This window comes from Furipterus horrens, unplaced genomic scaffold (assembly GCF_987537825.1).
Source record: "Furipterus horrens unplaced genomic scaffold, mFurHor1.1.pri manual_scaffold_3, whole genome shotgun sequence".
NCBI lineage: Eukaryota > Metazoa > Chordata > Mammalia > Chiroptera > Furipteridae > Furipterus > Furipterus horrens.
In genome coordinates this window covers 15,211,917-15,239,824 of record NW_028327173.1, presented here as the reverse complement: position 1 = coordinate 15,239,824, position 27,908 = coordinate 15,211,917, and the positions used below count along the sequence as shown (strand labels likewise).

Below are 27,908 nucleotides of genomic sequence, written 5' to 3'. Positions count from 1 at the left end.
ACAGTCAGCATGGCTTGAGCAGTTGTAAGTGGAGGGGAGGGGAGTCTCCTTCAAAGTGGGCTCATTCCTTCTTGGTGTGTTCCAGGACTCGGTAGGGAACCCCAGGGGCGCTTCTGGAGCTGTGTTCTTCTTGCATGACGGGCAGTGTGGCAGGAGCATAGATTTCAGAAATGCTGTCATTGTTTTCCAGGGCCCCATAGGAAAAAGAAGCTTTGAGGTCAGGCTGGACTGCCATCCCCTTGTCATGCATGTTCTGCATACCTGAAATGAAAGTCATTTTCCCCAAATCATTATGTGGTGGGGGAGCCAAAGGAGGCTGCACCTTTCTCTAGCCCACCATAGACTAATTATAGCGCTCGAGAGCTCATCATGCGCATTGTCAATTTCCTGAATGCTTTACATTGAAAAAAAAAAAAAAACACCTATAAATAAACACTAGAAATATTATGGTTGCTAAGCAAGAAGGGATGCATCGTCAGGAAATATGCACACAGACCAACCCCTGTCAAGAGGAACCATCAGTTGATCTAGAAGGAGGTGGGATAGTGTCTGTTTGGGCCACAGGGGGAGTGGAACCAGCACTGTGCTTTGAACGTGGTAGATGCCATCACTTTTCTGCTGAATAATTAAATCAGGATCCAGAAAACTTCATTATATTGTTGACAGAAGCGGGTAACTCTTGTGCCATGGACACATCATGGTGACAGATGCATCATGACGCTCAGAGGGAGAGTCTGGCCTTAACGTTAACAGCCCCAATCCACATATAGGGTAAGGTGTCATTTTGCTTATTACTTCTGGGCACATTGATGTTGGATTTCTACTTATATCTGAGGGCAAATAGAAGTCATTATATTTCTCATTATATTTCTACTTATATTTGAGGGCAAATATTAGTCATTAATTCCTTTAACATTACTTTACAACCTCCCTAGTCAGGCGGGGACCTGATATTTTCTGAGGCCAGCTTTTACTTTGTAGGGAATTAAGACCCTTCAAATTTTCTTGCCCCCGGGCTAGGTCATAAGAAATTGAATGCAGTGTTTTCTATGAAAGTGGGATGATGATAAAAACAGCTAGCATCTGACTGCTTAATATGCCTTAGGCACTGGGATAAATGCTTTAAATAGTAATAATAACAACAACAGCAATGATGATAATAGCTAACGTGCACTGAATGTTTAGTTGGTGGCAGACACAGTCATAAAGTTTTATTTCATTCTATCCTTACAACTACCAATAAGGGAAATGAGGCAGCTGGAGGTCACAAAGCTATTAGATTCACACTCGGGTGGTTTAAACTCTGAAGCCCACACTCTTATTTATTTATTTATTTATAGAGAGACGGGAAGGGAGGGAGAAAGAGAGGGAGAGAAACGTGGAACAGCTCCCTCTCACATGTCCCCAGCTGGGCACCTGTCCCGCAACCCAGGCATGTGCCCTGACCAGGAATCAAACCAGTGGCTTTTTAGTTCACAGGCTGGCACTCAATCCACTGAATAACACCAGCCAGGGCAGAAGCCCACAATCTTAACTGGAATGCTGTGTGGGCCACCCTATACACCTGCACTTAATCCCCCAAAATCCTGACAGAGATATGCTACTATCCTCATTTGCTGGACAAGAAAACAATTCAGAGAGGTGAAGTAACTCGCTCAAGGTCACGCAGCAAATGAGAGACAGAGCTGGGGTCTGGCACCAAGGCCTGTGCTCTTACTCACTCAGAAAATGGGCTGGGAAGACCCAGTTTGTGCAAGACCCTTTGTTCCCCCATTGCACGAGCCTTAGCTGCTGGTCATGTGAAGGATACAGTTTAAGAGGTTGTGGTTTGAATCTGGGGGAAGAGGAGGGGGTGCCTACTCCTCCGGGAAGAGACTTGCCTCACTGGGTATAGTTTAGCTTTTGGATTTTTGCCAGTGCTCTCCAGCTGAAAACCACCAGGAACACGCCTGTAGTCTAACAAATCTGGATCACTGCCTCACTGCAGTGAGGGAGATGGACACCATGGCGAACTGTGGGCTGCTTCGGGAAGAAGGTATTAGAAAAGGTGTTAGGTGATTTGGGGGAGGGTCCAAGGAAGCAGTGCTTTGCTTCAGATTAAACGCAGTTAGGAAATAGGGATGAGTCTATAATTGAGGCTCTTAAACATCCTTATCTAGAAGGAGAGAAGACCAGATTGAGGCTAATGCTGTGATTGGTAAAGAGCAGCAGTCACTCAGGTGAAGGGGTGGTTGGTCCTTTTTGTGGTTTGGACAATGATCATGTGTTGTCTGTGTTCAGACATGATTCTGAGGTGGTCCTGTTTATGTCTTGATCCATCCTGGTCACAGAGTGGCCTTGTCTGATGTGGCTGTTCTGTGAAACTGTCTATGCTCAGCCAGGGAACACCAAGGCCCAGCTCCTACCTATGAGGGACTGCTTTTCTCTTCCTCATTCTTTAGAAGTCTTTCAGGCGCTAGCATTAATCCAAGCCTCTCCAAATTACGACATGTAGTGAGTTTTTGGGATTTGGATGCCTCTCGAACAGTAGGTACTGGTCCGTTGTGAAGATCCCAATCTAGGCAGACCAAAAGCAAGGTCCTGATGCTGACCAGGGAAACCAAAGAGCTAGGACAGCCACTCTGTTTAAGTAGTTTTATTTTTCAAGTTCTACCTGGCATCAGGTCAAACAAATGTTTGAAATTTTCAGTTTGTTGTTTTTTTTAAAGCAAAAGGGAAGTGAAACCAAATTTAACCAGGCATCTACCATGTCCCAGACGCTGTGCAAAGGGCCTTTAACATGTTATCCCACCATCCTGAAAGGAGTCCCAATTTACAAGTGAGGGTCAGAGGCCCTGGGAGGCCCAGGTCCAAGGTTGCAGAGTGGGTAGCAGGTAGAGCTGGGATTTGAATCCAGATCCTCTAAACTCGGAAGCCCATGCTCTGCATAGTATGGAACACATCTACTCAGAAGCGTCTGACCAATGCCACAGCATAGGGCAGGGTCTCCTTTCTCCAACACCTACGCCCCACTGGTCACAAGGTACAAAGAGGAAGCAAGGGCCACATCCACAAACAGACCACAGAACGTTGGTCTTTAGGATTACCTTAGGCTATCTTCTATTTTCTACCAGAAAATACATCTCTATATACGCATATACAAATACTTACATAGATATATACACATACACAGTTTATCAACACACAAACACATACACATACACAAACTTGCACACACACAGAGTTGACACCTCACCTATCTGGAATTCAGCTATCCAGCGCCCTCATCTATCCGGAACACAGCCGAGAACAAGGAAGTAAGCAAAAAAGGCATCTGAGCAGCCAGGTTAGATGTTTAAAAAGTCCATGCACTAAAGCTCATGCATTTTAACTCCTAGGAGAAACCTTAAGGCCCCATCTTAGAGCTTATTTATTTTAATTTTAAACACAATATGAACAAGTTGGGTCAAATGAAGAGCGCGACACAAAGTTGCTACACTCATAGCAGTAGGAACTGCAGGCTGGTAATAGCAAGAATGACAGACAATGGCTTAATAACAAGAGATGAGAAATGATGTAAAAAGTAGACACATAAACCCTCTGGTCATCTGAGGCAGGGACACCTTGGTCAACCCTGAGAACACACCTGCGTCACAGAGTTCTGTATGAAGCAGCCCTCCATGCCATCACTGGGATTATATTTAGTTCATCAGACTGTCTTAATGAAGCGTAGGAGAGAGTTCTCTCAAATATATCGAAAATAAAAAGTGTAAGTTAAAGAGTGAGAGCCAGTGGTCATTGGCAACTCAAAAGAATTTAGGTCAGCACACCGAGATGGGGCTGGCCCAGTGTCCTAACTTTTCTAAACTGGATCCCATTAGGCTGGACAGATGCTCTCCAGTTTGCCACTGCCCCCACCACCCCTTTTTTGGGCAGTGCTTTGCTGATTACACATTCATGTCACTGTTAGGCCTTAAGGGCATTTGATCATGTGCTTCTCAGCGCGAACCCTGAGGTCCCTGGGAAATTAGGCTTTCCAGAACAATCCACCCCTTTGTGGTCTAAGGAGGGAGCTTACAGTTTTTAAATTTCATTCACCCTACGTCCCTTCCCCTCTCTCTGCTCATTCCATTCCAATGAGATAAATGGGTTTTTCCTTTTGCAGCCATGAAGCCTGATGCTGCAGATCATAATTAATTATATCCAGTGTGAATGAGGATTGTCTTTAAAAGATCCCAGAATAGACATGGGAACTGGCAAGATGTGCTCAAAACCAGCTGAGGCTCCTCAGCCATTGCCTCCTTTTTCACACAGTGAGATTGAAAAAAAAATAAGACAGAGAGACAGTCACACCGTAACGGCACAGCACACCTTCCCTGCACCAAACCCAGCAGCCGGCTGTCTCTTTCTAAACAGGAAGTGGCAGTCATCCTCTGTGGATGAGCCGGCCAGCTGGAGACATGGGACTTTAACGTTACCTGGCATGGCATCCATGGAAATATAGGGCTCAAACGGAATGGCCTTCTTCCTGTTCCGTGTGATTAAGAAGACGCCGAAGAATGCAATGAGGCACCTGAGGCACAGAGAGATAAGGGAGGAAGAGAAATAAGGCCAGAATGAGATTGGGAGGGATACTTCCAAACCCAGGTAATGGAAAAAAGGAAGAAAGAAGGTTGCAGCTGAGAGGGGGTGTTCACTGCCTGGAGAGGCTGCTGGGCCTGAGATCTGCGGGGAGCAGATGTGAGATGAATAATAATATCCCCACACGCCCTGCACTCTGCACAAGCCTTAATCAGAATAAATTAGACTCTCCCAGGCAAAACTCTAGCACTTCTTCACTTCCACTTATACTGCACCTCAGAATCTTGCCTTTAAAAATGTTTGTTTTAATTTAAAAAGTTCTTTATAGCCTAAATTTAATCAATACAGGAGTAGAGAAAGTAAAAACTGGGAAGTCCCTGTACTCCTCCAATTTCATTCCCCCAGGCAGGTGTAGATTCTTCCAGTCTTTTAAAATTTTTTTCATTTCCCTGGAGTTTAGATTAGACAAGCACACTTTCTAAAAACTGAGGTATAATTTTCGTGCAGTAAAATGCACAAACCCTGATTATGGCGTTTCATGAATTTTATCTGTGTGCACACCTGTGTGATCACCACCAGCTCAACAGAGAAGACACCGCCACCCCCTCCACTCCAGGGAGTGTCCTTGGGCCTCGTCCCAATTCATGCGACCCTTCCCCAGAGGAAACCCCATCGTGACTTCTTTCACCACAACCCAATGTACCTGTTTCTGAGCTTCTCTCAAGCTATATCCCAGACTGTCTGACTCTTTTACGGCTAGTTTCTTTCACCTAACAAACGTTTTTAAGATTCATCTACTTCATTGGGTGTATTAGCTGATTATTTTTAATTGTTGTGGTGCATTCAGTGTGAATATACTACAATTTTTTTTTTACTCTCCTGTTGGTAGACATTTGGGTTGTATCCAAATTGGGCACATTATGAATAGAGCTACTATAAATATTCATGTATAAGTCATTCTGTCAATATAGGTGCTCATTTCTTTGGGGATTATATCTAGAGGTAGAATTGTGGGATCTTAGAATAGACTAGGCATAAGAAGAAAGAGTAATGTCTTCCACCTAATGTATCCTAGACATGGTTCTATGTCATGCCTACAGACTGGCCTCAATTTTTCAAAATGGTACCACGGTACCTTATTATACAAATACACTATAATTTAACTTGTTTCTGTTGGTTAGAGGCATTTAAGTTGCTTCCAGTTATTTGCTTATATAATTAATTTAAAAATTAATAAGTAGCCTCCTACATGTGTTTTTGTGTCCCATTTAAATTATTTTCCCAAGATAAATGATTAAAGGTAAAATGCTACATCAAAAATATGTTTACTTAAAATTTTTATTGATATGGCCAAATTGTCCTCTTTCACATTAAAGAACTTCTCATGGTCTCCTCATCCTCTTGCCAATATATCGATCCTATTAGTTTTTGCAAAATGGTGGCATCTCATGTAGCTTCAATGTGCATTTCTCTGATCTGAGGCCAGATAGCGAGGCCCTTCATGTATTAAAATGTGATATGTAGAAATGACAAGGAGATTAAAGACCAAAAGGGGAAGGAAATAAAGCCCATGGGGGAGCTCACCTCTGGGGTCAGAGCTCTAATCCCAGCTGCTCCACTGGCTCTCAAGTACAGCCTGAGAGGCTGAAGCAGCAACAGGGAGAGAGGCAACCTGCCTGGGATGCTACGCACAAGGCCCTGGGGCCAGAGAGGAGGACCGAACTCACCCTAGCGCAAACATGCAGATGTGCAGCACATCCTCCCCGATGAAGTCCAGGTAGAATACTGCACCTGCAGCCAATAACGGAAAACACGGTGAGCTGTTTTCAAATCACCTACTTGCCAGTCTCTCTGGGATTTGGCTAAGCTTTCTTCCCTGCAGGAAACCAAAACCATCAAAAAATATTGTAACTGCACCTGCTAAAATATTAAGAGGGATGGAATAAAAGCCATTTAAGGGAGCAGATTGCCTTCTTTCTCCCACTTCTAGGCCCCTCTTATCTCCATCTTTTTTTCACTTGTTATTTTGAGATAATATTAAGACTCACAAAAATGGCGGGCTCTCTCGGGAGCTTGTCCACAACTTTCTTCCCTCTCAGGTGTGCATCTTTACTTTTCTCTCCTAAACTCTAAGGGTCCCCAAGAGACTTGCAACCAGGGGAGCAACAGGCAGCAGCAGCTTGTCCCTGACTAACCCCCAAACCTGTTCCCAAGGCCCACTTCTCTGACTTTGCAGTGAGTTAACAGCAGCCCAGCCTTGGCTCATTTCTTTCCTATAACATTCTAGAGAGCCAAAGCAGCCCCACCTAGGTCTCTCCTGCGTCTTCTTCTATCCTAAGTCCTTCCTTTCACTGTCCCCAACTTTAATAAACATACTCTTAAAAAAAAAAGAAAGCCACCAAAAAAACAAAAACAAAGTGTACAGGGTTCCCAAGTTCCCTTCCCCCAGTTTCGCCCAATGAAACAATAGTACTGTGAACTTAACTACAGACTGTATTTACCAGTTTTTACAGACTCCTTCTCCCCGTCTTTCTTTAGACAGATAAACACAAGGCTTCGTGTTTAAGCCGTCAGAGCTTTCAGATGTCAAGCCTGGGAGCAACATGGGCCTGCAGCGAGCGTCTGCCTGGACTCGGGCCGTACTTCTGAGCTCCTGATTCCCTGCCCAACTTCCGACTCAACTGTGATGTCCGCTCTTCCTTTCAGCTGCGCCTGGACTGAAGTTCTTGACCATGACTTATCTTCACATTAGGTTAGCTTCTGGGCTGTTCTGGGTCAATGCCTTACTCGACCCCTGGCACCGCTCATAGCACAGGCCCTGGCAGGCGTGTGCTCTGCCTGTTCCCACCTCTGTGAGTGGGATTAGGGCACCATTTGTCTAATGTGCAGTGCAAAGCATATGGCTTCACGGCCAGGCCTTCCTCAAAGGCAGACACATTGGCTCTTACTAGTCTTTTTTCCTCTGAAGCTTTTAGTCGCCACGCCACTTAAAAACAAACAAACTCTGACATGCTTGTAGCTTCTAAAGCCACCTCAGAAAGACAATTTCAGAAAAATAAGGGTGGAGTAAGAGAAAAGGGCAATATAATAATAACCACTGATTGAGTTCCTATTATGTTGCAGATGCTTCATATACCCATGATCTCTAAAATTTATATGGAAGAAATTTGTGGTCACTTGTCCAACAAAGGCTACGGAGCTAGCAGATGACAGCAACAATTGTTAAAGAAACCTTGCATCAGTATTACAAAGTAGGGGACATTTGGGTTGTACATATTTCAATTTTAGGAGGTGTTATTACTTCTATTTTATGAATGTAGAGCTTAGGCACAGAGAAGCTAAGTGATTTTCCCAGAGCCACACAGTTCTGTGTCTGTACTAGGATGCAAACTCAGGTCTCTCTGGCTCTAAATGCTGCACTTTCTCCATGGGCAGAATGAGTCAGTGGAATTGGCCTTCTGACCAAGGCAGTGCCTCCTCCCTCCACACTGGGGTACTGTCCCTGCTGCTAAGGCAGAAGACAGAAATCTAGCAATTGGCCACCCTTACCTGCTGTGATGGCGATGGTTGTCGATAGAATGTAGCCCACACTGGCAATCAAAGAGGAGTCGTATATCTGTGAGGCTTGGCTTAAAAACCTGCCGTACAAAAGCACTCTGGTCAGTGGGCTGTGGGGATGTTGGGAAGGCCGAGCTGAAAGCTGATGGCGGTAGCCCTGGTTTGAAATATGAAGATGATGCACGAAGGAACATTCTTTGGGTTCATAAAGGTGCTATCCTTATATATCTCTAGGTCTGAGTTCCATGCTTTTCTCCTATTCTTCCCCAGATTCATAACCCGTGGCCCATCCCCATCCACCAAGCAGGCTGAGCCTTCCTGGCCTCACACTTGGACCACATGGTTCTCGTAACCAGAAATGCCCTTTCCTTCACCATTGTGTCCTCTGAGTCCCCCTCCACTAAAAGGAGCTGTTTCTGATTGCTTAAACTCTCCAAGAAGCTCATTGCACTTATCACATTCTGTCTTTTTTTTTTTTTCCCCTCTGGTCCTGGGCTGTGTCTCACATTCTGTCTTAATAACAATTTTTTAAGTCACATTTTCTTCTTAATTCAAAAATAATATGACCACTGTAATATACAGGGATAGGAAGAAGCAGGTTTACAGTTTTGAGTCTGCGAAACACAGTTTACTCTTATTATTATTATAATCATAATTTGCATGTCTTTTGCATATGAACAACTGTAAAGCTACTTTTGCCTATCACTGTATAAAAGAAGAAGAGAGGGAAAACTGAAATTATTCCTAATCTCTCCATCTAGGATAAACACCGCCATTGTTTCAGAGTATAGTCTTTGTCCTTTCTCTGTGTAGTATTTTAGTTATTATAGTTGCTTACACTGTAACATCCTTCCCACTCAACTGTAATCGTGTCTACTGGGCTGCCCCCCTGCAAGGCTGGGAGAGCCATGGGGACAGTCTGTGTGTGTGGAAGGCGATCACGGGCCTGGCACACAATAGGCTTTCAGTGAACTGTACTGACTGGGTGAAGGAGAAGCTCTCAGGAGGTGGGCGGGGCATCTGATTCATCCTTTATCCCCTGGAGTGCTGGGCACAGCCTCGCACTTGGCAGGGGCTCAGGGGTGATGACTAGAATTGCTGCAGTAGGACCAAGAACAGTCAAAATTGACATAGTAATGGTAATGACGGTCATAAAGGAAGCTGGTATTTCCCGGATGTGATTCTGCGGCTGTAGTGATAGCTTCATGCGATTCCCTAAGGTAGGGACTGTTATTTGCATTTGCAGACAGAATCTGCATCTTAGAGAAGCTGAGGGAGGTGGTAGAGCAGACAGGTAAGGGCCTGTGGGCAGGAGTAGGGTGTCAAATCTCGGCTACACCACTTCCTGGCCTTCTAATCTCACTTTGCTGCATAGCTCCTCATATGCAAAGTGAGGATTGTGTCACTCACATGATGGGGTGTTGTGGGGAGGAAATGAATTCAAGTTCATGTGGACTCAGGGAGAGCAAAGCTGGCATACCCTGGGGCCTCAGTCACTCCTACGATCCCTCGAGGCCACATGGTGGACAGTGAGCACCCAGGCCTGCCCAGGTCAATCAGCCTCATGCGTCACACTGACGCCTGCGCAGTCCACCCTCCTGTCCCCACACAGGGTTGTCCCATTCCCTTCCAGGTCCACTGCTGGGCACCAGGTCTCAAATGTGAACAAGGCCGAGGCCTTCCCTCAGTACAGCTGCTTCTGACTGAACTCTTGTGCTTAGAGAGAGAAGCAATCACCTTGCTTTTCCATTTGGGAAGACTTGGGGGAGATTTCTTGAGGACAAGAAGTGACAACCTTTTGTTTTTCACCTGGCCGACCAACAGGTGCCTCGTGGGGCTAGAGCAGCTCAAGTGTGAGAAACGGATGCCTGCCTTGGAGCAGGCAGGAAGCGAGGTGGCTTCTGGTCATTTCTCACATTCGGAGGCAGAGGGTCGAACACCTCCTCTCCAGGCTTCATCTTTCAAGCGACAGAGCCCTACACGTGACAGCTCAGCAAATGAGCAGCCCCATTCTCTCAGCAGCGGTGCCAAACCCTGGCGGTCAGCTGCACCTGAATATTCTGCCTTTCCCATGGCTTCAAAAACAACATAACGAGTCCCGGACAGTGAAAGAGCCCTGCGTGCCGAGGCCCAGCAGGGAAACAACTTGCAACTCACGCGGCTTGATAGACAGCAGTTGCCACCATGCACACGAACATCACGTAGAAGATGGGGTAGTCGAGCTGCAGGTTCCCCTGGATGGACAAGACAAGCATCCCGGCCACAGCCTTCACCGTCACCACCGTCATCGAGCCTGCAGAGGGTGAACAGGCATGTGGGGACCCCGGGAAATAGAGGGAGTCACCTCTGAAAGTCAGTTTACCACCCCAAAGGGTTTGGTGAAAAGAATGGAGGGAACCCTGGCACAGCCAACTCAGTGGTTCCCATGGTGAGACGACGCTGCCGTCCTGGGTCTCCTGGACTTCCCACTATTCGTGCCACTCTGTCAAAAGAAGCGAGGGAGGCAAAGCCCTGACAGGTATTTCCAAACGTCGCTTCTAAACTCTACCAAGAAAAAGCAATGAGCTCAGGTCTCCGAACTCCAGAGTGGGTTCATATCACCTCCACACGTGTAGGTGCCTGGAACACAGTGGGAGGACCAAGTAGTGTTTGAACGGAGAAATGAACTTTTTGAGTATTATTCTCATGGCAATCGCAGGAAAAACATGCAATGTGCAAAGAGCTCTTTAAAAAAAAATCTCACGCAACTGTATTTTTAAAAAACATTTCTTTGGACAGAGGTCTCCAAATGTTTTAGAACCCTACTCCTAAAGCATATGCACATGCTTTTTTAATATATATGTTTATGTATTCTAAAATTACAGTCATGCAACATTGCTTATGTGTATGTACATACTGAAGCATGTTCAGGAAATACTATTTAAAAGGTGGAGATAAAATTAATTTCTAATATGTTCTTCCCACACTTCTGGTGGGTCACCTTGCTCACTTCATCATGAAGACCGCTGCTGGCGCAGAAATGGCTCCTAATTCTAAGCTGTCAGGTCTCCCTGCTAAAGCAAGACTTAAAAGAAACCACCCCTGACCACGGCACAAATGGAGCTCCTCGTTCTGGCTGAAATGCTCCGCTTGCCCGCTTGCCTCAGCTCCGGCTCATTTTGCCTTCTCCTGCCAACAGCGCATCCCACACAGCGGCTTCTGGGCTCCTGGGCTCCCAGGGCTCGTTTTCAAACAGCAGCAGCCAATTAAGATAAGCACCTTCATCCGGCTGCCCTTGTTAGTGAGCAGGGGACAGAAGGAGAGTGCCCAGCATGCCTCAGAACCTTCTGGCCCTCCTGCTCAGCAGGAGAAAACGTTCTGGGACCGTGATCTTCCAATCCGCTTTTAGAACAGAATCACCAAGGGACGGACCACTGACACATGCAACAAGATGGACAAATGTCCCCAAACATGATGCTCAGTGAAAGCCAGTCACAAAAAGCCATGCAGGGCATGATTCCATTCATATGATGCAACCAGAAAGGCAAATCCGTAGAGGCAGAAGGTAGAGCAGTGGTTGCTGGGGGCTGGGAGGGGTGGGAAATGGGGAGTGATTGCTAATGGGCACTAGGTTTCTTTTTCGGGTGAGAAAAACAGGTTCTGAAATTTAATAATGACAGTTGTGTAACTGTGAATACACTAAAATCCACTGAACTGTATACTTGGAACAGGTGAACTTCATGGTATGTGACTTTATCTCAATAAAGACCTTTTTAGAAAAATCAAAATAATCAACCCTGTTTTACGGTGACACCTCCCTGTGTGACTGACGGCCTGTTGCTGGTGCGGGCGTCCCCTATGGGAAGGGCAGAGGAGGAACAACACGTATCGGTCATCTCATTGAAGTCCCTCTCCGCCCGGGAGCTGGGTGCTCTCTCAGGCCCATTGTTAGAGGAAATGTGAAGTGTGGCTTCAACAGGGAGAGGGACAGGGAGGCAGCAGTAGGGTCTCACTCATTCCTTCTCCTTCCCCTGGAAGAACAGGTATTTGTCAAAGCTCCATTTAGTAAGCAAATACGAGGCGGGGTTAGAGCCTTGTCCCAATCTGATTAGGAACCATTTCCCCCATTGCATCCATCCCTCTAAAAGGAAAGGGAAGAGAGCAAAATCAATTCTTGCCTTTGAGTCCAGAATTACTCCCTAAGCTCTGACTGGTTTTATGTGGACCCTTAAAGACTCAGATGTTGAAACCTGGCCCACCTCCGACTTCTCTGAAATAACCTCTTCACCCTTCCTCTGCCTCTGTCTTCACTGCAGTCATTCCCACCCAAATGTTTTATTATGTATTTGTCTCCTTGTTTACTGCCGTTTCCTCCCTTTAGAATGGAGGCACCCGGGGTTTGCCTGTCCTGTGCATGGAAGATGCCAGTTTCCAGCACATTCCTGGCACTTAGGAGACTTAGTATTTGAACAAGAACACTGAACACAGCCAGCAATGTGATGGAGCTACGGGAACTGCCTCCAGGGACCTTCTGGTGCTATGCAGCAGCAGCAAAACTCAGTCACCCAGGCCCCCACTTACCGAGTAATGCCACCAGGAGAAGAATCACGACGATGTTGTTGGCGTTCTTCTCCTTGTAGAAGTACAGCAGCAAGCAGAACAGAATGATCTCCACAAGCTACAGAGAGCAGGAAGAGGGGGGTCAGTGGGGGCCACAGAGACAGGCAAGACCAGGAGACCCTGGCGGGCTGGCTGGAAGGTATGCTGCTGCTATCATTAGTCACAGACCCTCAGAGCTGAAAGGGCACTGGAATGCCCAGCACTCCCTGAACTACCGGTAGAATCCTGTGGAAAAGGGGGGGAACACTGAGTGAATCTCTTGAACCCCTGGACAGTACTGAGAAGGAGTCTACTTCATGGCTGAGCTTTGAGGGTGAGGGGCTGGCCTCATATCTACCCTCTCTTGGATGGACAAGATTCATTAGGCTGAGATGGTCTCTCCCCACTTCATTGCTTCATGAGAAGCCCCACTAAAACTGGGGGTCAAAGAGGGAGACACTTGTTCACTGAGAAGAGCTCTTTGGTAAAGTATACAAGTATACATACCCCTTGTCCCCTAACCAAGCCCCCAATATGTCTGGTTTTGTAGGGTAGAAAGAAGAGGGCACTAGCGGCAGAGAGGCCAGGTTTGAACTTGGATCTGCTTCTAAACTAGTTGTGTGACCTTGAGCAAGTCACTTAACTTTTCTAAATTCAGTTACTTCCTCTATGAAATAGGGATAATAATTTTTACCTTATGGGGTCATAATGAAAGTTTACACTTAATGAACACATAAATAAGCCAGGTACTATTCTAAGCATTTTATCTCTACTCAAGTAATTAAATCAGCACAATAATTCTATGAAGTAGGTACTATCACAATCCCAAGCTAGTAAATGGCAGAGCCAGGATTTGAACCGAGACAGTCTATCTCCAGGGCCCATGTGCTTTACCGCTAAGCTACACTGCCTGAGGACAGGTAGCCGTGTGCCTGGCATTTACAAGGCTCTCAGTCAGTAGACTCTTATTATTATACAATGGCAAATCTAAAGTTTGAGAAGTTCCCCTCATCTTGGATCAACAACTTGTCCTTTCTACTCCTTAAAGGCTCAGACATTGGACAATACTTCCCCAAAAAGCAAGTCATCCCCAGCACCCAGCAACACTAAAGCAAAAAAATTCGACAATGATTCAGCTCCATTTGCCTACTCCAACCTCCTACCAAAATTTATTTATTATCAAAACCGATGCAGGAACATTAATGGACACTTTGAAGATTTTAGAAAATTCCTCATAATGAGAGACCACAAAACACAGCTGTTTTCATTTTCCTGTTTCTTCCTGTCTTTTTTGCAGTAAATACATACTTTATCTATTTGTCATCATAGCCCACGCACAATTTTGTACGGGGCTGATTTTAGTTGCCATAAACAATCTTCATGTTTCCTGACGTTGTCATAATTATCTTTAATGGCTGCAGAATAGTCCATCAGGTAGTTTGACTTTCCCAACCGCGTGCATGCACTCAGGGGAGCCCAGTTTCTTGGCCATTCTTCACGGCGCCTAAATGCAAGCTGGAACAGCACTTGGCATTCTCTCGTGAGATGGCTGCGTATAAGCTGGTGCCTCCCGACCATGAGTTCTGTGAGCATGTCTCATTTATTTCTTTTAAATCCATGGGGTCTGGCACATAAAAGACACTCAGAAGTATTTATTGAATTTGAGTTGGCCAAATCTCTCTCGCTGGCAGCACTATCTAGGTCACAACGAAAGGAGACCAACTGGATTGGTCACTGAGCATCTGCCAAGTGCTGGGTGCGTTCCACACCATCTCGTGTCTCTCCCAGCAACCAGCCCAGAGCCAGTGACATGGCTTCCAGCTAAGTGACTTGGCCAAAGTCATGCAGCACGTAATGGATTCAAGCCTGTGTTTAGGGTAAGCCTTTTCCTGAAGAGGTGGGTCTCTGGCTCTGTCCTACAGACCTCCCTCCACGCCCACCAGGTAAACGCTGGGGCTGGCTGGTGGTAGGGAGATGCCACAGCCCCCATCTCAGGGACATCTGTCTTCTGCCTTGTGGGCACTCTGCGGAAAAGGGATGTTCTGAGGCCTCCAGAGCAGCCCCAGGCTGCTCACGTGAGACTGGGCACAGCAAACACCTTCACCAGGGGGCCACAGGGAAGGACTGGGCAGGACCGGCTTCAAGTCCAGCTCTGCTCGCGTGGGACTCGGAACCAGTGAGCTAACCTCCCTGAGCTCTGGTTTTCTCATCCAGAAAATGGAGAGAAAGACACTTACGTTATAGGGTTGTTGAGAGAATCTGAGATGATACATAAAAACGTGTTTAGCACAGTGCCAGGCACGGGACAGGAAAACTCGTGTACCAGTAGCTTTAGCACACACCTTAGATGTTTTCCTTGATTGGTTTATTTGTGGACCTGGGGCAGAAAGAGGATTGAGGTTGCGGAGGGGTTTTAGGGGAGAGCGTTTTCATGTCTCCCGTGTCTCTCAGCTGTGTGATACTGGGCAAGAATAAATAAATAACATTTTAAATTGTTTAAAATTTTAATTTTTCTTCTTACCATAAAAGTTTTAAATGCTCCCTGTAGAAGTTGTGGATGATAGATAAAGACAAAATAATAAACTCAGTCATAATTCTATCTCCTACAGACAACGACTGATGGAATTTGTTTTCCCATCTAGTCTTTTATAGATACGTTACACGTGCATTCTACAAATATCCCTAAAAAACAAAGTTACCATTGGCCCTGACCAGTGTGGCTCAGTTGGTTGGGTGCTGTCCCACAAAGCCAAAGGACATCAGTTCAATTCCTGGTCAGGGCACATGTCTAAGTTGTGGGTTCAGCCTCCAGTTGGGGTGTGAACAAGAGGCAACTGATTGATATTTCTCTCTCACATTGATGTTTCCCTCCCTCTTTTTCTCCCTCCCTTCCCCTCTCTCTAAAAACAAAATAAAATAGAATAAAATAAATTAAAAAAAATAATAAAGTTATCACACTATATATATGCAGTTGTAGACACTACTCTGGACCTAAGAGGGAAAGCATTTCCCGTGAACTATGTACCCTCCACAAGCATGGTCTTCAGAGCTAGGAAATACATCATGATTCCCATGAATCCCCTATTGCTGGGTATTCAGGTTTCTGGTTTCCAGGACTCAATGCCACCTCCCAACATCCCAGGCAGGAAGACCGGAGGCTCCTCTTACCATGTACAAGAGAAAAGGCCAGCTCACGAGGTGCCTGGTGATGTTCTCGCCCGTCATCTTCTCATGACTGTTGGGTGCAAATGTCACCAGCAAGTAGGTGCCCACAATGGCCAAACCACAGCCGACAAAGGACAAGACATAGCGCCCTGCAGGGAAGGGGAGGCTGTCACAGGGCTCACTGCAGGTACAAACTATGACAGGTCAGCTGTGTTGCCCCAGAAGTACTCGCTGCCCCAGACTGTGTGAGGAAGTAATTCTGGGTAAATGTCCCATTCTGTAAACCCAAATGTTTTCTTGGGGGATTGGCCCAAGGTCCAGCTGGGAATTGGGGCATATGGGGGCAGAGTTCATTAAGCTGCACGCCTAAGCTGCATGCTCTCATTTAGCTTTTATTAGTAATAAAGCATGACTCCCGATCTCCTGGGTTTGACTTTCATGTTTATTTCCCATTACTTTATAATGCAGTTAGGAAAAGGGGGTGCCTTTTATTTGTCTTTCTAAAATCCCAACAGTAGATGCTCAATAAATATTGATTGAATGAGCCCTGGCTGCTGTGACTCAGTGGATTGAGCGTCAGCCTGTGAGCCAAGTGTCGCTGGTTCGATTCCCAGTCAGGGCACATGACTAGGTTGCACGTCAGGTCCCCAGTTGGGGGCGCGAGTGAGAGGCAACCACAAAGTAAAAAAAAAAAAAAAAAAAAAAAAAAGTTGATTGAATGGTTTAGGAATCACTGATTAAAAAACCCAGCTCTCCTGATGAGAGTGGAATTCAGAACCACACCGGGGAGCAGGAAACAGAAGATCTCTAAATTGGGGTGAGCTGGTTTCTTAATGAGAAAAAGCACAAGCACAAAATTAAGAACGGGGGCTCTGATCAATGAACTTACTCAGAAAGTCTTTAGGTTTCCATTTTTCTTTGATGAATATGATTCCTATGATGGCGCTAGCTATAAAAAAAAACACACACACAGGGAAAAGAGAATTGAAGCTGCTATCAGCCGAAAGGAGTCCCCTCGCCCACGCCCACTGGGTTGTCTCATCTGTGTTGCAGCTTGGCCCTTCCCATCCTCTCACTCGTGCTGCCAAGAGCTCAGGCCCTTCTGTTCCCCCGTGATTCCATCTTGGAAAGGGAGGTTCCTCTGCGCCTTCCTGAGGATTTCTCACAAGACCAGGAGAACTGGGTGTTTGTTGAGTACTTGCTGGGCGACAGGCAATTTACTAAAGTTATTTCTGGTATGTCCACCCTTTGAGCTGGGCGCCAGTATTATTCCCATTTGAAAAATGGGGACACTGAGGCTAAGAGAGATGAAGGATCCACTAAGGATCATGCAGCTGGTAGGCGAAGGCTGGACTTGAGCCCAGGACTGTTAGATGCCAGGGCTCTTGCTCCTCGGACTGCCATGTCTTCTTCTGACATTGTTACTCTGGACCTCGTTTCTCCCTGACTTTCCACATTTGCAAACTGTCCTGCATGCCGAGGCTGGCACTCACTGAGAACAGACCTGGATTACTATCTCAGTTCGGCCTCTTCTGGCTGTGTGTCCTGGGGAAAGTCAGTTCCCCTGGTCTCGGTTTCCAAGTCTATGCAATGGTGTGCTGGATTCAGCTTGCATCAGCCGCAGATCATTAAATATTCAGGAAATCATTGGTAGCTTGAAAACAGCCACAGTGGGGGGTTGGGGGGGTGCTTACAACATATAAATCAGAAACACTACAAATCAGGTCTTCCTGTTCTCCTCGCCCACTTTTCTGACCCTCCCTCTCTCCCTTTCTTCCTTCCTTCCCTCGCCCACTCCACCTCTTCCTCTTCTTCTCTCACCCATTCTCTGAGCTGGCTTATCAGCACACCACTGTAAATACCTCTTCTCTGACTGACAGGGGCAAGTCAATGAACTAATATATGTAAATCACTTGTCACACAGTAAATGCTCAATAACTGGGCTATTATTATTATTATTACTAAAGTAATTGGAACAATGACTGATGAGTAATAAATACCAATAAATGGTGGTTATTATTTTTAATATTATTTCTCACTAGGTGACTTGAGAAGCTGTAAGAACCTCTTAATTTTCAGTGGCTGATACCAGAAGTCCCATCACTATAATTCAACCCCTTGTTTTCAAGACTTTGATTATTTGATTTTTACTAAAATTCAAAGACTAGTATTTAATGCATCTGGTCACTCAGCCACTTATTCTTCATCGTAAATAAAGTTCTGAGAGCCCTCTGGCGCGATCAGCAACAGGCAGAGGATAAATCTAAGTAACTACAGGGGCTGCGGTCAGCTACTTGCCTCAAGTAAAGGCACTCAAACTACATTTAAAAAAAATACTGTGTGGGAAAGAACGTGTTTGAGGATCTCGTTCATTTTGTGGGCGTCCAGTTCACCAACCCTGGTCAAGTAAGAGGATCTTATCATAGGACCAGGGAAAGCCAGCTCCTGGTAATTGGCAGTGACTGCCTGAAGCTCTGAGAACCTGAGGGCCCATCAGGTTTGCTAGGAAGGAATGCCATGATCGGTTAATGATGTCTGCCTTGGGCACAGGAGAAGCATGCCATCCCTGGGGCAGAAGAGGCCCTCTTACTTTTAGGCAGAATGAAATTCAAAATATGACTTTCTCCTTTAAGAGCAGGGAGGAGCTTCTAGGCAGTGTACTACTTGCCAGCAAGAGGGAAGGAAACATTTCAAAGCAAGTTCATGGCCCTTACTCCCATGCGCAATAAGCTATTGATCAGTAGTCTACTAACATCTTTTATTTAAGAAGAAAAGAATGATCTTCTAATTCTATTTTATTTGTGACCCGATGAATTTTAAAGCTCCTTTGTCTTTTAGTTGTTTCCAATGTCTGAGACAGTGGTTCGGTGATTATAGAAGTCATAGGAAAATGGCAGATGAGAAGGTTAATGATGTTTTTAAAGTGATATCAGTTGATGTAAAAAGATCAGACAATAATAAGCTGAATTTCTTAGAGGCATAAGATATCTGAACTCTATAAAAGCTTAGATTATCTTGATGGTGTCAGGATGAATGCGTTAAGGTTTAGCTTCCTCCTGTAGTAGAAATAAAAAGTAATTCTGATAAACTTTCTGCATCTTAAACAGATCTGGAGCCAGACAGCCCAGTTCACCTCCCAGCCCTGCTCCTGAACAGCTATGTGATTTGGGACACTAACCTCACCATTCTGTGCCTCAGTTTCCTCATCTATAACATGGGGCTAATAATAGTACCTCCCTCAAAAGGCTGCCAGGAGGAGTAAAAGAATTAATATCCATAAAGTGCTTGGAGCTAGGCCCGGTGTGTATGAAGCCCTTTCTAAGTGCTAGCTGTCATTATCAAAGCAAAAGCTGGCATGTTTAACGAGTGTCTTTGATCCCGGTGGTGACATTGTGGTCGCACAGGGAATAAGTCCCAGGGGAGGAGCGGGGGACCCTGAGCTTACCTATCACGGAGACTGCGCTGAGGGGCACAATCAGCGAGAGCGGAGCGAAGGCATAGGAGGCAAACACGCCCAGCTCACCCAGCAGCATCAGGAACAGGCCCAGCCACCACGTCTTGGTCTTGAAATAGGCCCGGGGGTCCTTGGAACCTGCCAGCCGGATGTGGCAGTACTTCTAGGACGGTAAGTAAAGCAAGAGCCATCTAAGCATTAAACTGTTATTCTGAGACAGTAGTTTTCGAACTGTCTGGGACACCTTAAAAATCCCCTGGGAAGGTTTGAAAAAATAACACGAGTCTCATCCTCAGAGAAGGTGTGCCTTTCTAACACACATCACAGCCACGAGCAGTCTGGGGTGGCAGCCATGGTGTCAGGACCCCCACTTCAGCCTGGCCTCAGGTTGACCTTCTCCCTCTAAGTGCAACGCGCAGGAGTCCCCATGTTCGGGGTGCCTGCTGAGCTACACTGTCTTCTGCAGGAGTGTTGGCAGCTCTGCTGGACAGGATGTGGGTATCAGCGGACCCTGCCCTTCCCTGGGCGGAGGCTTGGCCCGAGTATGGCCAACATCCTTTATTCTGGAAATGTGAACTTGGAACTGAGGCAGTGACTAAAGAAAGCTAGGAAGTCGTGTTGACTTAGACGGCCAATGGCTGCCTTTTGGGGGGGATCATGATGGGGGCCGCACAGAAGCAGATACGGAAGCAGAGCTGCTGGTCTGTGCAAAGAAGAGCATGAACCAGACAAGCAGCTAGGAGACCATGTGGCCACAGAAACATGCCCACACATACGTGTACATGGGAGTCGAGGTGTACACATGTTTACATCCTTGCTCCAGGGAGGGAGAGGGTTCACCACCAAGGAAGGGGAGTTGGCCACCCTGCTGTGGGATCATTCTGTCCACAGGAGTCAAGACTTAGTCTGGGTTTCCTAGAAGCCATTCCCGAAACAAGGTCTTAGGAGCAGGTAGTTGATCTGGGAAGTGATTCCAGGAGTCAGTGCCTTAAGCAAGTGGGGCTCAGTCCCGCTGGGGACCCTCTGAGGACCCTGTGAACTTACCTCAGAACCACCCCACTGAGGCTGGAAGCCTGGAGCATTAATCCACGGACTCCCATCCCCCACTGGTTGCAGGCTGCCCCCAGGGGCATTAACCACCATCACCACCACAACCCAGTAGCTACACCACACTTCCCAGTTACACTTGCAGGCCAGAGGTTTTTAAGTACTGCTGAGCACTGTCATTAGAGTGGAGGGGCGATGGGTGGAGGAAGTTGCAGCAAAGAATCAAGAGATTCTGGAAAGACCCACAGGCTACTGCCCCAGGCCCAGCCCAGGGATGGAGTGGGCAGCGTCCCTCAGAGCAGAGGCAGCTGGGTCTGCACCAGGCACCCCGGCTTACTGCCTGTATCTCTGCCCCAGACAGCGCTGGTGACCGAAACTCACCTGGAGGTTAAGTGCAATGCTGACCACAAGGTGCCCGAAAATCGCCAAGAGGGCGCCGATCAAGTTTTCCTGTAAGGAGAGTTCACAGAAGCAGACGTGAGCTGGGCCTAAGCTAAGGAGCCCCGGGACACATTTGAGACCCGGCTGTTTGCTGTGGCAGGAAAACAGCCACCACAGAGCCGCAGGCAGACCCTCTCCTGGGGTGGAGGTGAAGAGATGGAGGGAAACGAGCTGCCGTGTGGCCAGCAGACAAGCCAGTACTATTTCAGGGAGGGGGTGACACTCGAAATGGAAACTGTAAACCTCACAAGGACAAACCAATCTAAGCAGCAAAAACATGGTTCAAAGGTCATTATGATAATAAAGGCTGATGTTGACGGCACAAGGCACACGTAGGGCACGGGCTAAGCCCTTTCTCCGCAGCTCCTCCTCCAGGCCACAAACAACCCTCCGAAGTGGGCACTGCTAGGAGACCTACCCTTAGCCCAGACGTTCAAAGGACTTTGTAGATAAACAAAAGTAAGGCCCAAAGAAGTAAAAGAACTTGCCCAAGGTCAGGATGGAAGGATTTGAAGCTGGAGGTCTGACTTCCACTCCCCTGGAGGTAACTACCCCTCCAGACTGCGTCTTCAAAATAAATTAGGAAAAAAATAACCCCGTCTTGTAAGTGCCACCTTTCCACTAATGACACAGGCCGCTGAGGTTTCTTTAAAAAGCCCTGTCTATAAGCATATTAATCTCCACGAATAATAACTGGCTACAGACACGGTTAGTAACTGCATAATATAACTAACCCCTGTCATCCAAGCCGTTCAAAGGGCTTCATCAACGCTAATTATGCCCCAGACCTTTGTGAAGTGGTGATTGGTGCCATTTTAGGAGCATTTCAAGTCAAGCAGAGAGGGTGCCTTGGGCCCTGGGGTTACAGTTTGAACACACCCCTATTAGCCGCCCTCCAGCGTCTGGCAAAGGGCAATTCAGAGTGGAGGCAACAACCAGCAGGACTCCAGACACGAAGTTCCGCCTCCAAGCGCCAGAGCTTGAAAACTGGGCAGTGGGGGTGTCCAGGTCTGCCGGCCAGGAGGGCAGTGGAGGGCAGTGGAGGGCGGGGCCGGGCCAGCTCCCTCCCTGGGACACCAGGGGGAACTTTCCTGTCTACCCCTTTGCTGCGGAACACTCCCGGTGCTTCCATGGAAGTTATCTAAAGCGTGAAGTGGTCAGAAGGAGACAGAAGGATCGGACCCTGGAATCAGTGACTCTGTCCCTTAATAAAGATGCAGACGGAAGTGACAGTGTTCCCGCTGACGGGCAGGCCTCGTGGCAGCCTCCAGTCACCAGCTTCACCTGTGGTACCTTTGGTTCTTGAGCTCCTTCACCCACGATACCAGAGGGAGAGGGATCTTCTGAGGGAACGCCTAGTCTAGTCGAATTTCAATTGAGATGGAAGGGCGGGGTGGCAGGGAGGAGGGCTGTCCTCATTCTGAAGGCAAATACCGGGGGTGGGGTTGGGGATCTCAGTTACTGAAGGAGGTCCAAGACTCAGCCAAAGTCACAGAGTGAGCAAGTGGCAAAACCAGACCTGAACCCAGGTCTCCCAACACTTTGGCCCCCAATGTATTACAGGTGAGGAAGTAGTGAGGCCCCCCAACTATCAGGAACCTCATGTTTAGGAGACCTCTAGTCCAAATCGGGGTATTCTGAGAAGGACAGGGGGCACGTGGACACGAAGCACAGACCAGGACTCTCGGTCGCTGTACCCATGGCACAGTCCTTGAATGGGGAGTGTTTCTGGTGAGGGAAGTGGGGTGCAGGCAAACCTATGGGCAGGCAGCTGGATTTCAGACTCAGCCGCTCCCAGCCGTGGCTTCAACAGACCAAATATCGGGGTGGGGGCGGCGAACCCAAAGCCAATTTCCTCTTTGCTTCAGCTACCTGTGTGAACTCTGAACTTCAAATACCAGCAGACCCAGGCTGGGGTCCCGCTGGGGCCACTGGCTGCTGTGTGGCTTCAGGGGAATTACCTTAACTCTCGGAGCCTCAGCTTCCCCCCTGAAAAATGGAGCTGACTATAGACTCTCATAGGATTGTCATGTTATATGAAATAAAGCACATGTTGAAACCTTACATGACACATAATAAACACGAAAACAATTCTAGCCATTACTATTATTTCTACAATTTTTATTTTTATTGTTATTACTATTAGCAACAGTTCTAAGGACCCTTCTGGCTCTGATATTCTCGGATCCAGGAATTGATCTTTTACCAGCTACAACTCCGAAAGGAAATAAACAGTTCCCAGAAAAGCAGCCAAAAGTCGCAGAGGCGGGAAACTTTGCTTGGGTATCGGTATCCAAGTGAAAGCTCAGCTCAAATCTCCCGCTCCAAGGTCTGCTTTACATCTGCCAACAACAGCTTTTATCTAAATCCCATGGTGACAAGACCAGTCATCACTTGTTATTCACCCTGACCTCCCACAATCCCTTGGGCTTAAACTGCTAACAGTTAAGCAGAAGCATTCTGGCTGGCTGTGAGCGTTACTCACATTCGAACACAAGAGATACGGCCGTCTGGCTGACCAGGCTCTGCTACACCTATAACCTGGTTTCAGGCCAGCTCCTGACGCTTACCTTCTCCAGCAGGTAAGGCATTGCCATTTCAACCGTTAATAACCAGAGTCAGGGAGAGAAGGGGCTTCCCAGCCCAGCAGGGAGTGGTGGATAAAACCAAGGGCCTTGGCAGTGCACAGACCCTATTAGAATCCCAGCTTTACTACATCCCCTGACTGTGTGGCCTTGGGCAAGTTAACGAACCTCTCCGTGTACCAGTTTCCTCATCTGTAAAATAGGATTATTATAATAGTACCTACCTTAGGGGGTTTCGTGAAAATCAGCACAGTCCTTGTCACATAGTAAACACTCAACAAATCTTAGTTGCTATTATTATTGCGATGACGATTAATTACTATAGTAATTGTGAATTGGCTATGGAAGTGTGGATGAGGGACCGATAAGTTCCTGCCAGGAAGACTGACAAAGGCTTCATGGAACAGGTGATACCTGAGCTGGAGTTGGAAGGATGGGTAGGATTTCCAAAGGCAGACATGGGATGGTGCAGGTAGCTTCAGTTTCCTCTGTAAATTCAGGTCATCTTCATAACCGCCCTATAGGATGGATTTAACACTGACCTGCAGAGGAGTTCTATGGCTTTCCCCAAGTTATGATGCTAGAAAGTGACAGAGTTTGAAGCCAGGTATCTCGGATTCTAAAGGGCATGCTCATAACACCCTGCTATATCTCTATTTTTGCACCAAATTCTGTCCCCAAGGGCAGGTACTTGTGGAAATAGCTCCCCCTACCTCCCTCGTAGACTGTAAGCTCCTTCAGAGAAGCGATAACTCAACAATGGACACAGCCCCTCCTCCCCAGCCAGGGCAGCTGAAATGCCTATGTGCTGAATAGAAGAAATTGAGGCTTGACTCTTCTGGGCCGAGGCCTCCAATGTCAACGACTGGCTGCTATGCTGCCTCCTGGGCGGCTCAGCCTGGTGGTCTCATTCACAGACCACCCTCCCCCAGCACCCAGAAAACATTCCCTATTGGGCAGAGCAGAGGGCAGGGCTGCAACTCAAGGCAAACTGCTTGCTCCTAACTTTATCCCAATGATCAAGTTGGACTTGGGGCCTCTTCATGTTTTCCTGCCCCCCCCCCCCCCAAAGAGATGATTTGAGGGCAACCTGCCCGGCCCACATGACCATTTTCCTCTGAGACCTTCCCACAGTGATGGAGTCCCAGAAATCATGTTTGCTGGGTGACCCCACCCCTCTGGCCACCACTGATTGGACCAATGTAGACACCACTCAGATCTTCCCTCTTTTGAAGGTGAATGTAAGAGTTCTAGCACCTTCCAAGCCCCACAGCCCTTCTTGCCTGTGGGTTTCATGAGCTATCCTGAGGCCTTATAATAATTTCCCCTTCGCCTTAGCGTTTCTGAAAGGGGTTTCTCTTCCTTGCAACCAAAATTGCCTTAACAAAATCAAAGGAAGAAGACAGCTTCCCTTAAAAACCTTTTCCCTTACTCCCAGGCAAAAAAAATTTTTAAAGAGTTTATTTATTATTTTTTTGAGAGAAGGTGAGGGAGGGAGAAAGGGAGAGAAACATCGATCAGTTGCCTCTCCCACCTCCCCAGCCGAGAAACTGGTCTGCAACCCAGGCATGTGCCCGGACAGGGAACCAAACCGGCAACCTTTTGGTTTACAGGACGAGGCCCAGCCCACGAAGCCACACCAGTCAGGGCACCCCCAGGCAAAATTGACTAACTATACCTTCCTCTGCTCTCTGCACCTTAATGTTCTTCTTGATAACCATGAGGTATTTCCAAGTCAAGTACCTCTTTCATGCCTAGCACTTGGGCTGGGTGCTTTTTCATTGATCCACACAGCCCTGGAGGGATGAGGGGTGGAGAGAGGTACTACTACCACCATTCTACCCGTAACAGAGGTCCTGACAGGTTAAGCCATCATGCCCAAACACTTAGTTAAAAAGGAGCAGAGCAGGGACTTGAACCCAGGTCTTCTTCCTTTCACCCCACCTGGTATTTTTGATAGCTCATACCCCTTTGTTCATATGCTTGTCTCCCACCTCAATTCTCAAGCTTTCTGGTAGAGTCACCATGGATTACTTGTCTCTGCTCTGGCATGAAGGCATTTCTATAATAAGTAACTGAATTAATTTGTGATTAAAATGGAAACATTAGAAATCTCATCAGGGAGAGTGTTGCGTTTTCTTTGATTCTGTATCTGTCTATTTGGCATCCATTCATTACAGGACTAATTTGTATTAACAATATTTTCTTTTTCTCTGTATTCTTGATGCTCTGGCATTTTGGGCCTCGCTGACTAGGAACAGACTGCTTCTCAAAGACCTAGCCATTCATAGCATTGCCAAGAGACATACACTCTGGGATGTTCACTGCAGCACTGTTTACAGCCACCCCAGGTTAGACACCATCTGAACAACCAACAAGAGAGGATCTGTCCAGCAAGTTTTGATATAGAAGCCCAATAGATTACCAGACAATCATTCCAACAGCATGCTTTCAGTCAGTACTCAATGACATGGGGAACTAATCCGCAAACAAGGTTAACTGAAAAAACCAAGGTCTAAACTACCTGTACACTCTGATCGAATTTGTAATACCGGAAATAGATAGGAAGCAAATAACACTGAAGTGTAAACTTAGCCTGTTTATGAGTAATGGGATGGGTAATTTAAATAATATTACATCTTCTAAGTCTGGCTGCATTCCTTTAAAAATATTTCTCTACCCCCCTATTTTTTGTATTTGAACAAGCGTTTCTTTTCTTTTGCTTACACCTTCTCCTGTCTGTACAGAGCACCTGCCTGGGCCTGCCAGCCACAGGCATGTATGCCCTGGACAACTCCGTTAGCTGAAGCTGTGCTATATTTGTTAGTTTCTCGTTTGAGAAATACAAAATTCCAAAACCAAAAGAAAGCTCTTGCCTTGTAGGAGAAGGAGCCCTGGCTGGCGGGGTCGGTGCTGCTCGTGGGTGGGAGCGGCTGCAGGTGCAGGTCCGCGCTGTGGGCTCCGTCCATGGTGGTCTAATGGTGCATCCCGCAGGCCTGGCCCGGAAGCTGGGGCTGCACTAAGCCAGACCGGAGCGGAAAGCCATCTTCCCTCGCGATGTTCACCTCCTTCCAGCAGCCATCTCTCTCACGCCGAAACTGTGCTTCAAGGCTCTTCTGGCTGATTTACAGCCCTTTCCTCATCTTCACTCAGGGAAGTGCCAATTTCTGTCTCTCCCAGGCTGACAGCCAGGGTGCGTTTCCTGATTCTTACAGGGTTCTGGGGAGAGGGGTGGAGGATCATTAAAAACGCATGTACAATGAAACACTAGGCCAACTTTGTTACCTGAGAATACCATTAGGATAAAAAACAAACTATCATGAGAAGTGAGGCCACTTAAAGAATTATATCATGCCTTGACCCCCTTAATAAAGATATGGCTCATCTACCTCAAAATCTTTCTCCTTGGCCCTTAAAAAATCCCCCGCCCTCTCCCCCTCTGTCTTCTTCCTCCCATTATACTTTAATTTAAGCCCTACCTTTTCCACAGGCTCCTCTACATAAAATACCACCTATGTCTACTTCTCTAGGCCTTAAAAAAAAAAAAAAAAAAAAAATCCCACTGCCACAAATAGGGAACCATCTGGGTTCTGACTTAGGAAAGAATGAGAAAAGTTATTTCCATGGAAAAGGGAAAAACTGGGCTGCTACTGAGGGTCGCAGAGGTAACCCTGGACTGGAAGGTGGAAGATCTATGTGACCAGTTCCCTTCACCTCTACGAGACTCAGTTGCCTTGTCTATAAAGTGGGGGTAATAATGTGACTTCAAGTAAAACTAGCAATGATGGTAATTCCGATTAAGTTCATTGGACTGATATTTTCAGTGGGTCTCAAACTTTTCTACCAAATAGAGAAGAGAAGGTATGCCCCCATGTTCTGGGAAGCATAGCCTAACTATCCCCACGCCTACCACCACCAAAAATGTTAAGGGTTTCTTTGAGGTCCTCTTACATTAAAAAAAAAAAGAAAAAAAAAAAAAAACCATACAAATTTGGATTCTACTGCAAAGTCCATGTTTACTTTAATATAAAAATATTTTAAATTGCTTTTGATCTACCATGTGCTACTGGTTTTACCTTGGGCAAGTCATTTAACTTTTCGGCTAGTTTCCTCTGCTGTAAAATATGGATACTAACATTCCTACCCCACAGGGCTGTGGTGAGAATTTGCTGAACTCATGCATGTCAAATGCATACACAGTGAATGGTGAATGAATGTCAGCGGTTATTAGCATTACTTTTATTCTTATCAGTTTAATTACTTAATTTACCCACAAATATTCCTTTCTTTATCTCATGCAACAAATATTTATGGAGGGCTTACTAGGTGCCAAAGAGACACAGTCTCTGCCCTGCCTCCAGGCTTCAGAAGGCTGCCTCTTGTCTTTTCTGCAGCTTCAGTTTCTTCTGTTATCCAGGCCTAGTCCCAGGGATGCTGGTTCCTGGTGTGAATACCACAAGTCATATGTCACGGGGCTACCACTGTGTCCGGAATCTAGGAGACACCAGATGCAGGGCTTG

General features: G+C 46.7%; 1 protein-coding gene across 1 annotated transcript; it reads right to left on the bottom strand.

Annotated features, from left to right (window-relative positions):
* Positions 1 to 11: 11 nt before the first annotated feature.
* Positions 12 to 26,496, bottom strand: NIPAL3 (NIPA like domain containing 3). Its single transcript, XM_090268797.1, has 11 exons — positions 26,265 to 26,496; positions 20,744 to 20,812; positions 19,307 to 19,478; positions 16,751 to 16,810; positions 15,865 to 16,010; positions 12,679 to 12,775; positions 10,276 to 10,411; positions 8,110 to 8,198; positions 6,288 to 6,351; positions 4,458 to 4,552; positions 12 to 261 (listed from the first exon to the last, which is right to left on the bottom strand). Exons 1-11 carry the CDS (start codon positions 26,355 to 26,357, stop codon positions 62 to 64), a joined length of 1,221 nt encoding a protein of 406 aa, XP_090124923.1. The 5' UTR covers positions 26,358 to 26,496; the 3' UTR covers positions 12 to 61.
* Between the last annotated feature and the right edge of the window lie 1,412 nt (positions 26,497 to 27,908).

Excerpts from the sequence above, each read along its gene's own strand:
- NIPAL3 (XM_090268797.1), bottom strand. The coding sequence starts at position 26,357 with ATGGACGGAGCCCACAGCGCGGACCTGCACCTGCAGCCGCTCCCACCC. Across the intron at positions 6,352-8,109 it reads AACCATCGCCATCACAGCAG|GTGCAGTATTCTACCTGGAC; the intron begins GTAAGGGTGGCC and ends TATTGGCTGCAG. Across the intron at positions 4,553-6,287 it reads ATCTGCATGTTTGCGCTAGG|GTGCCTCATTGCATTCTTCG; the intron begins GTGAGTTCGGTC and ends TCTGTGCCTCAG.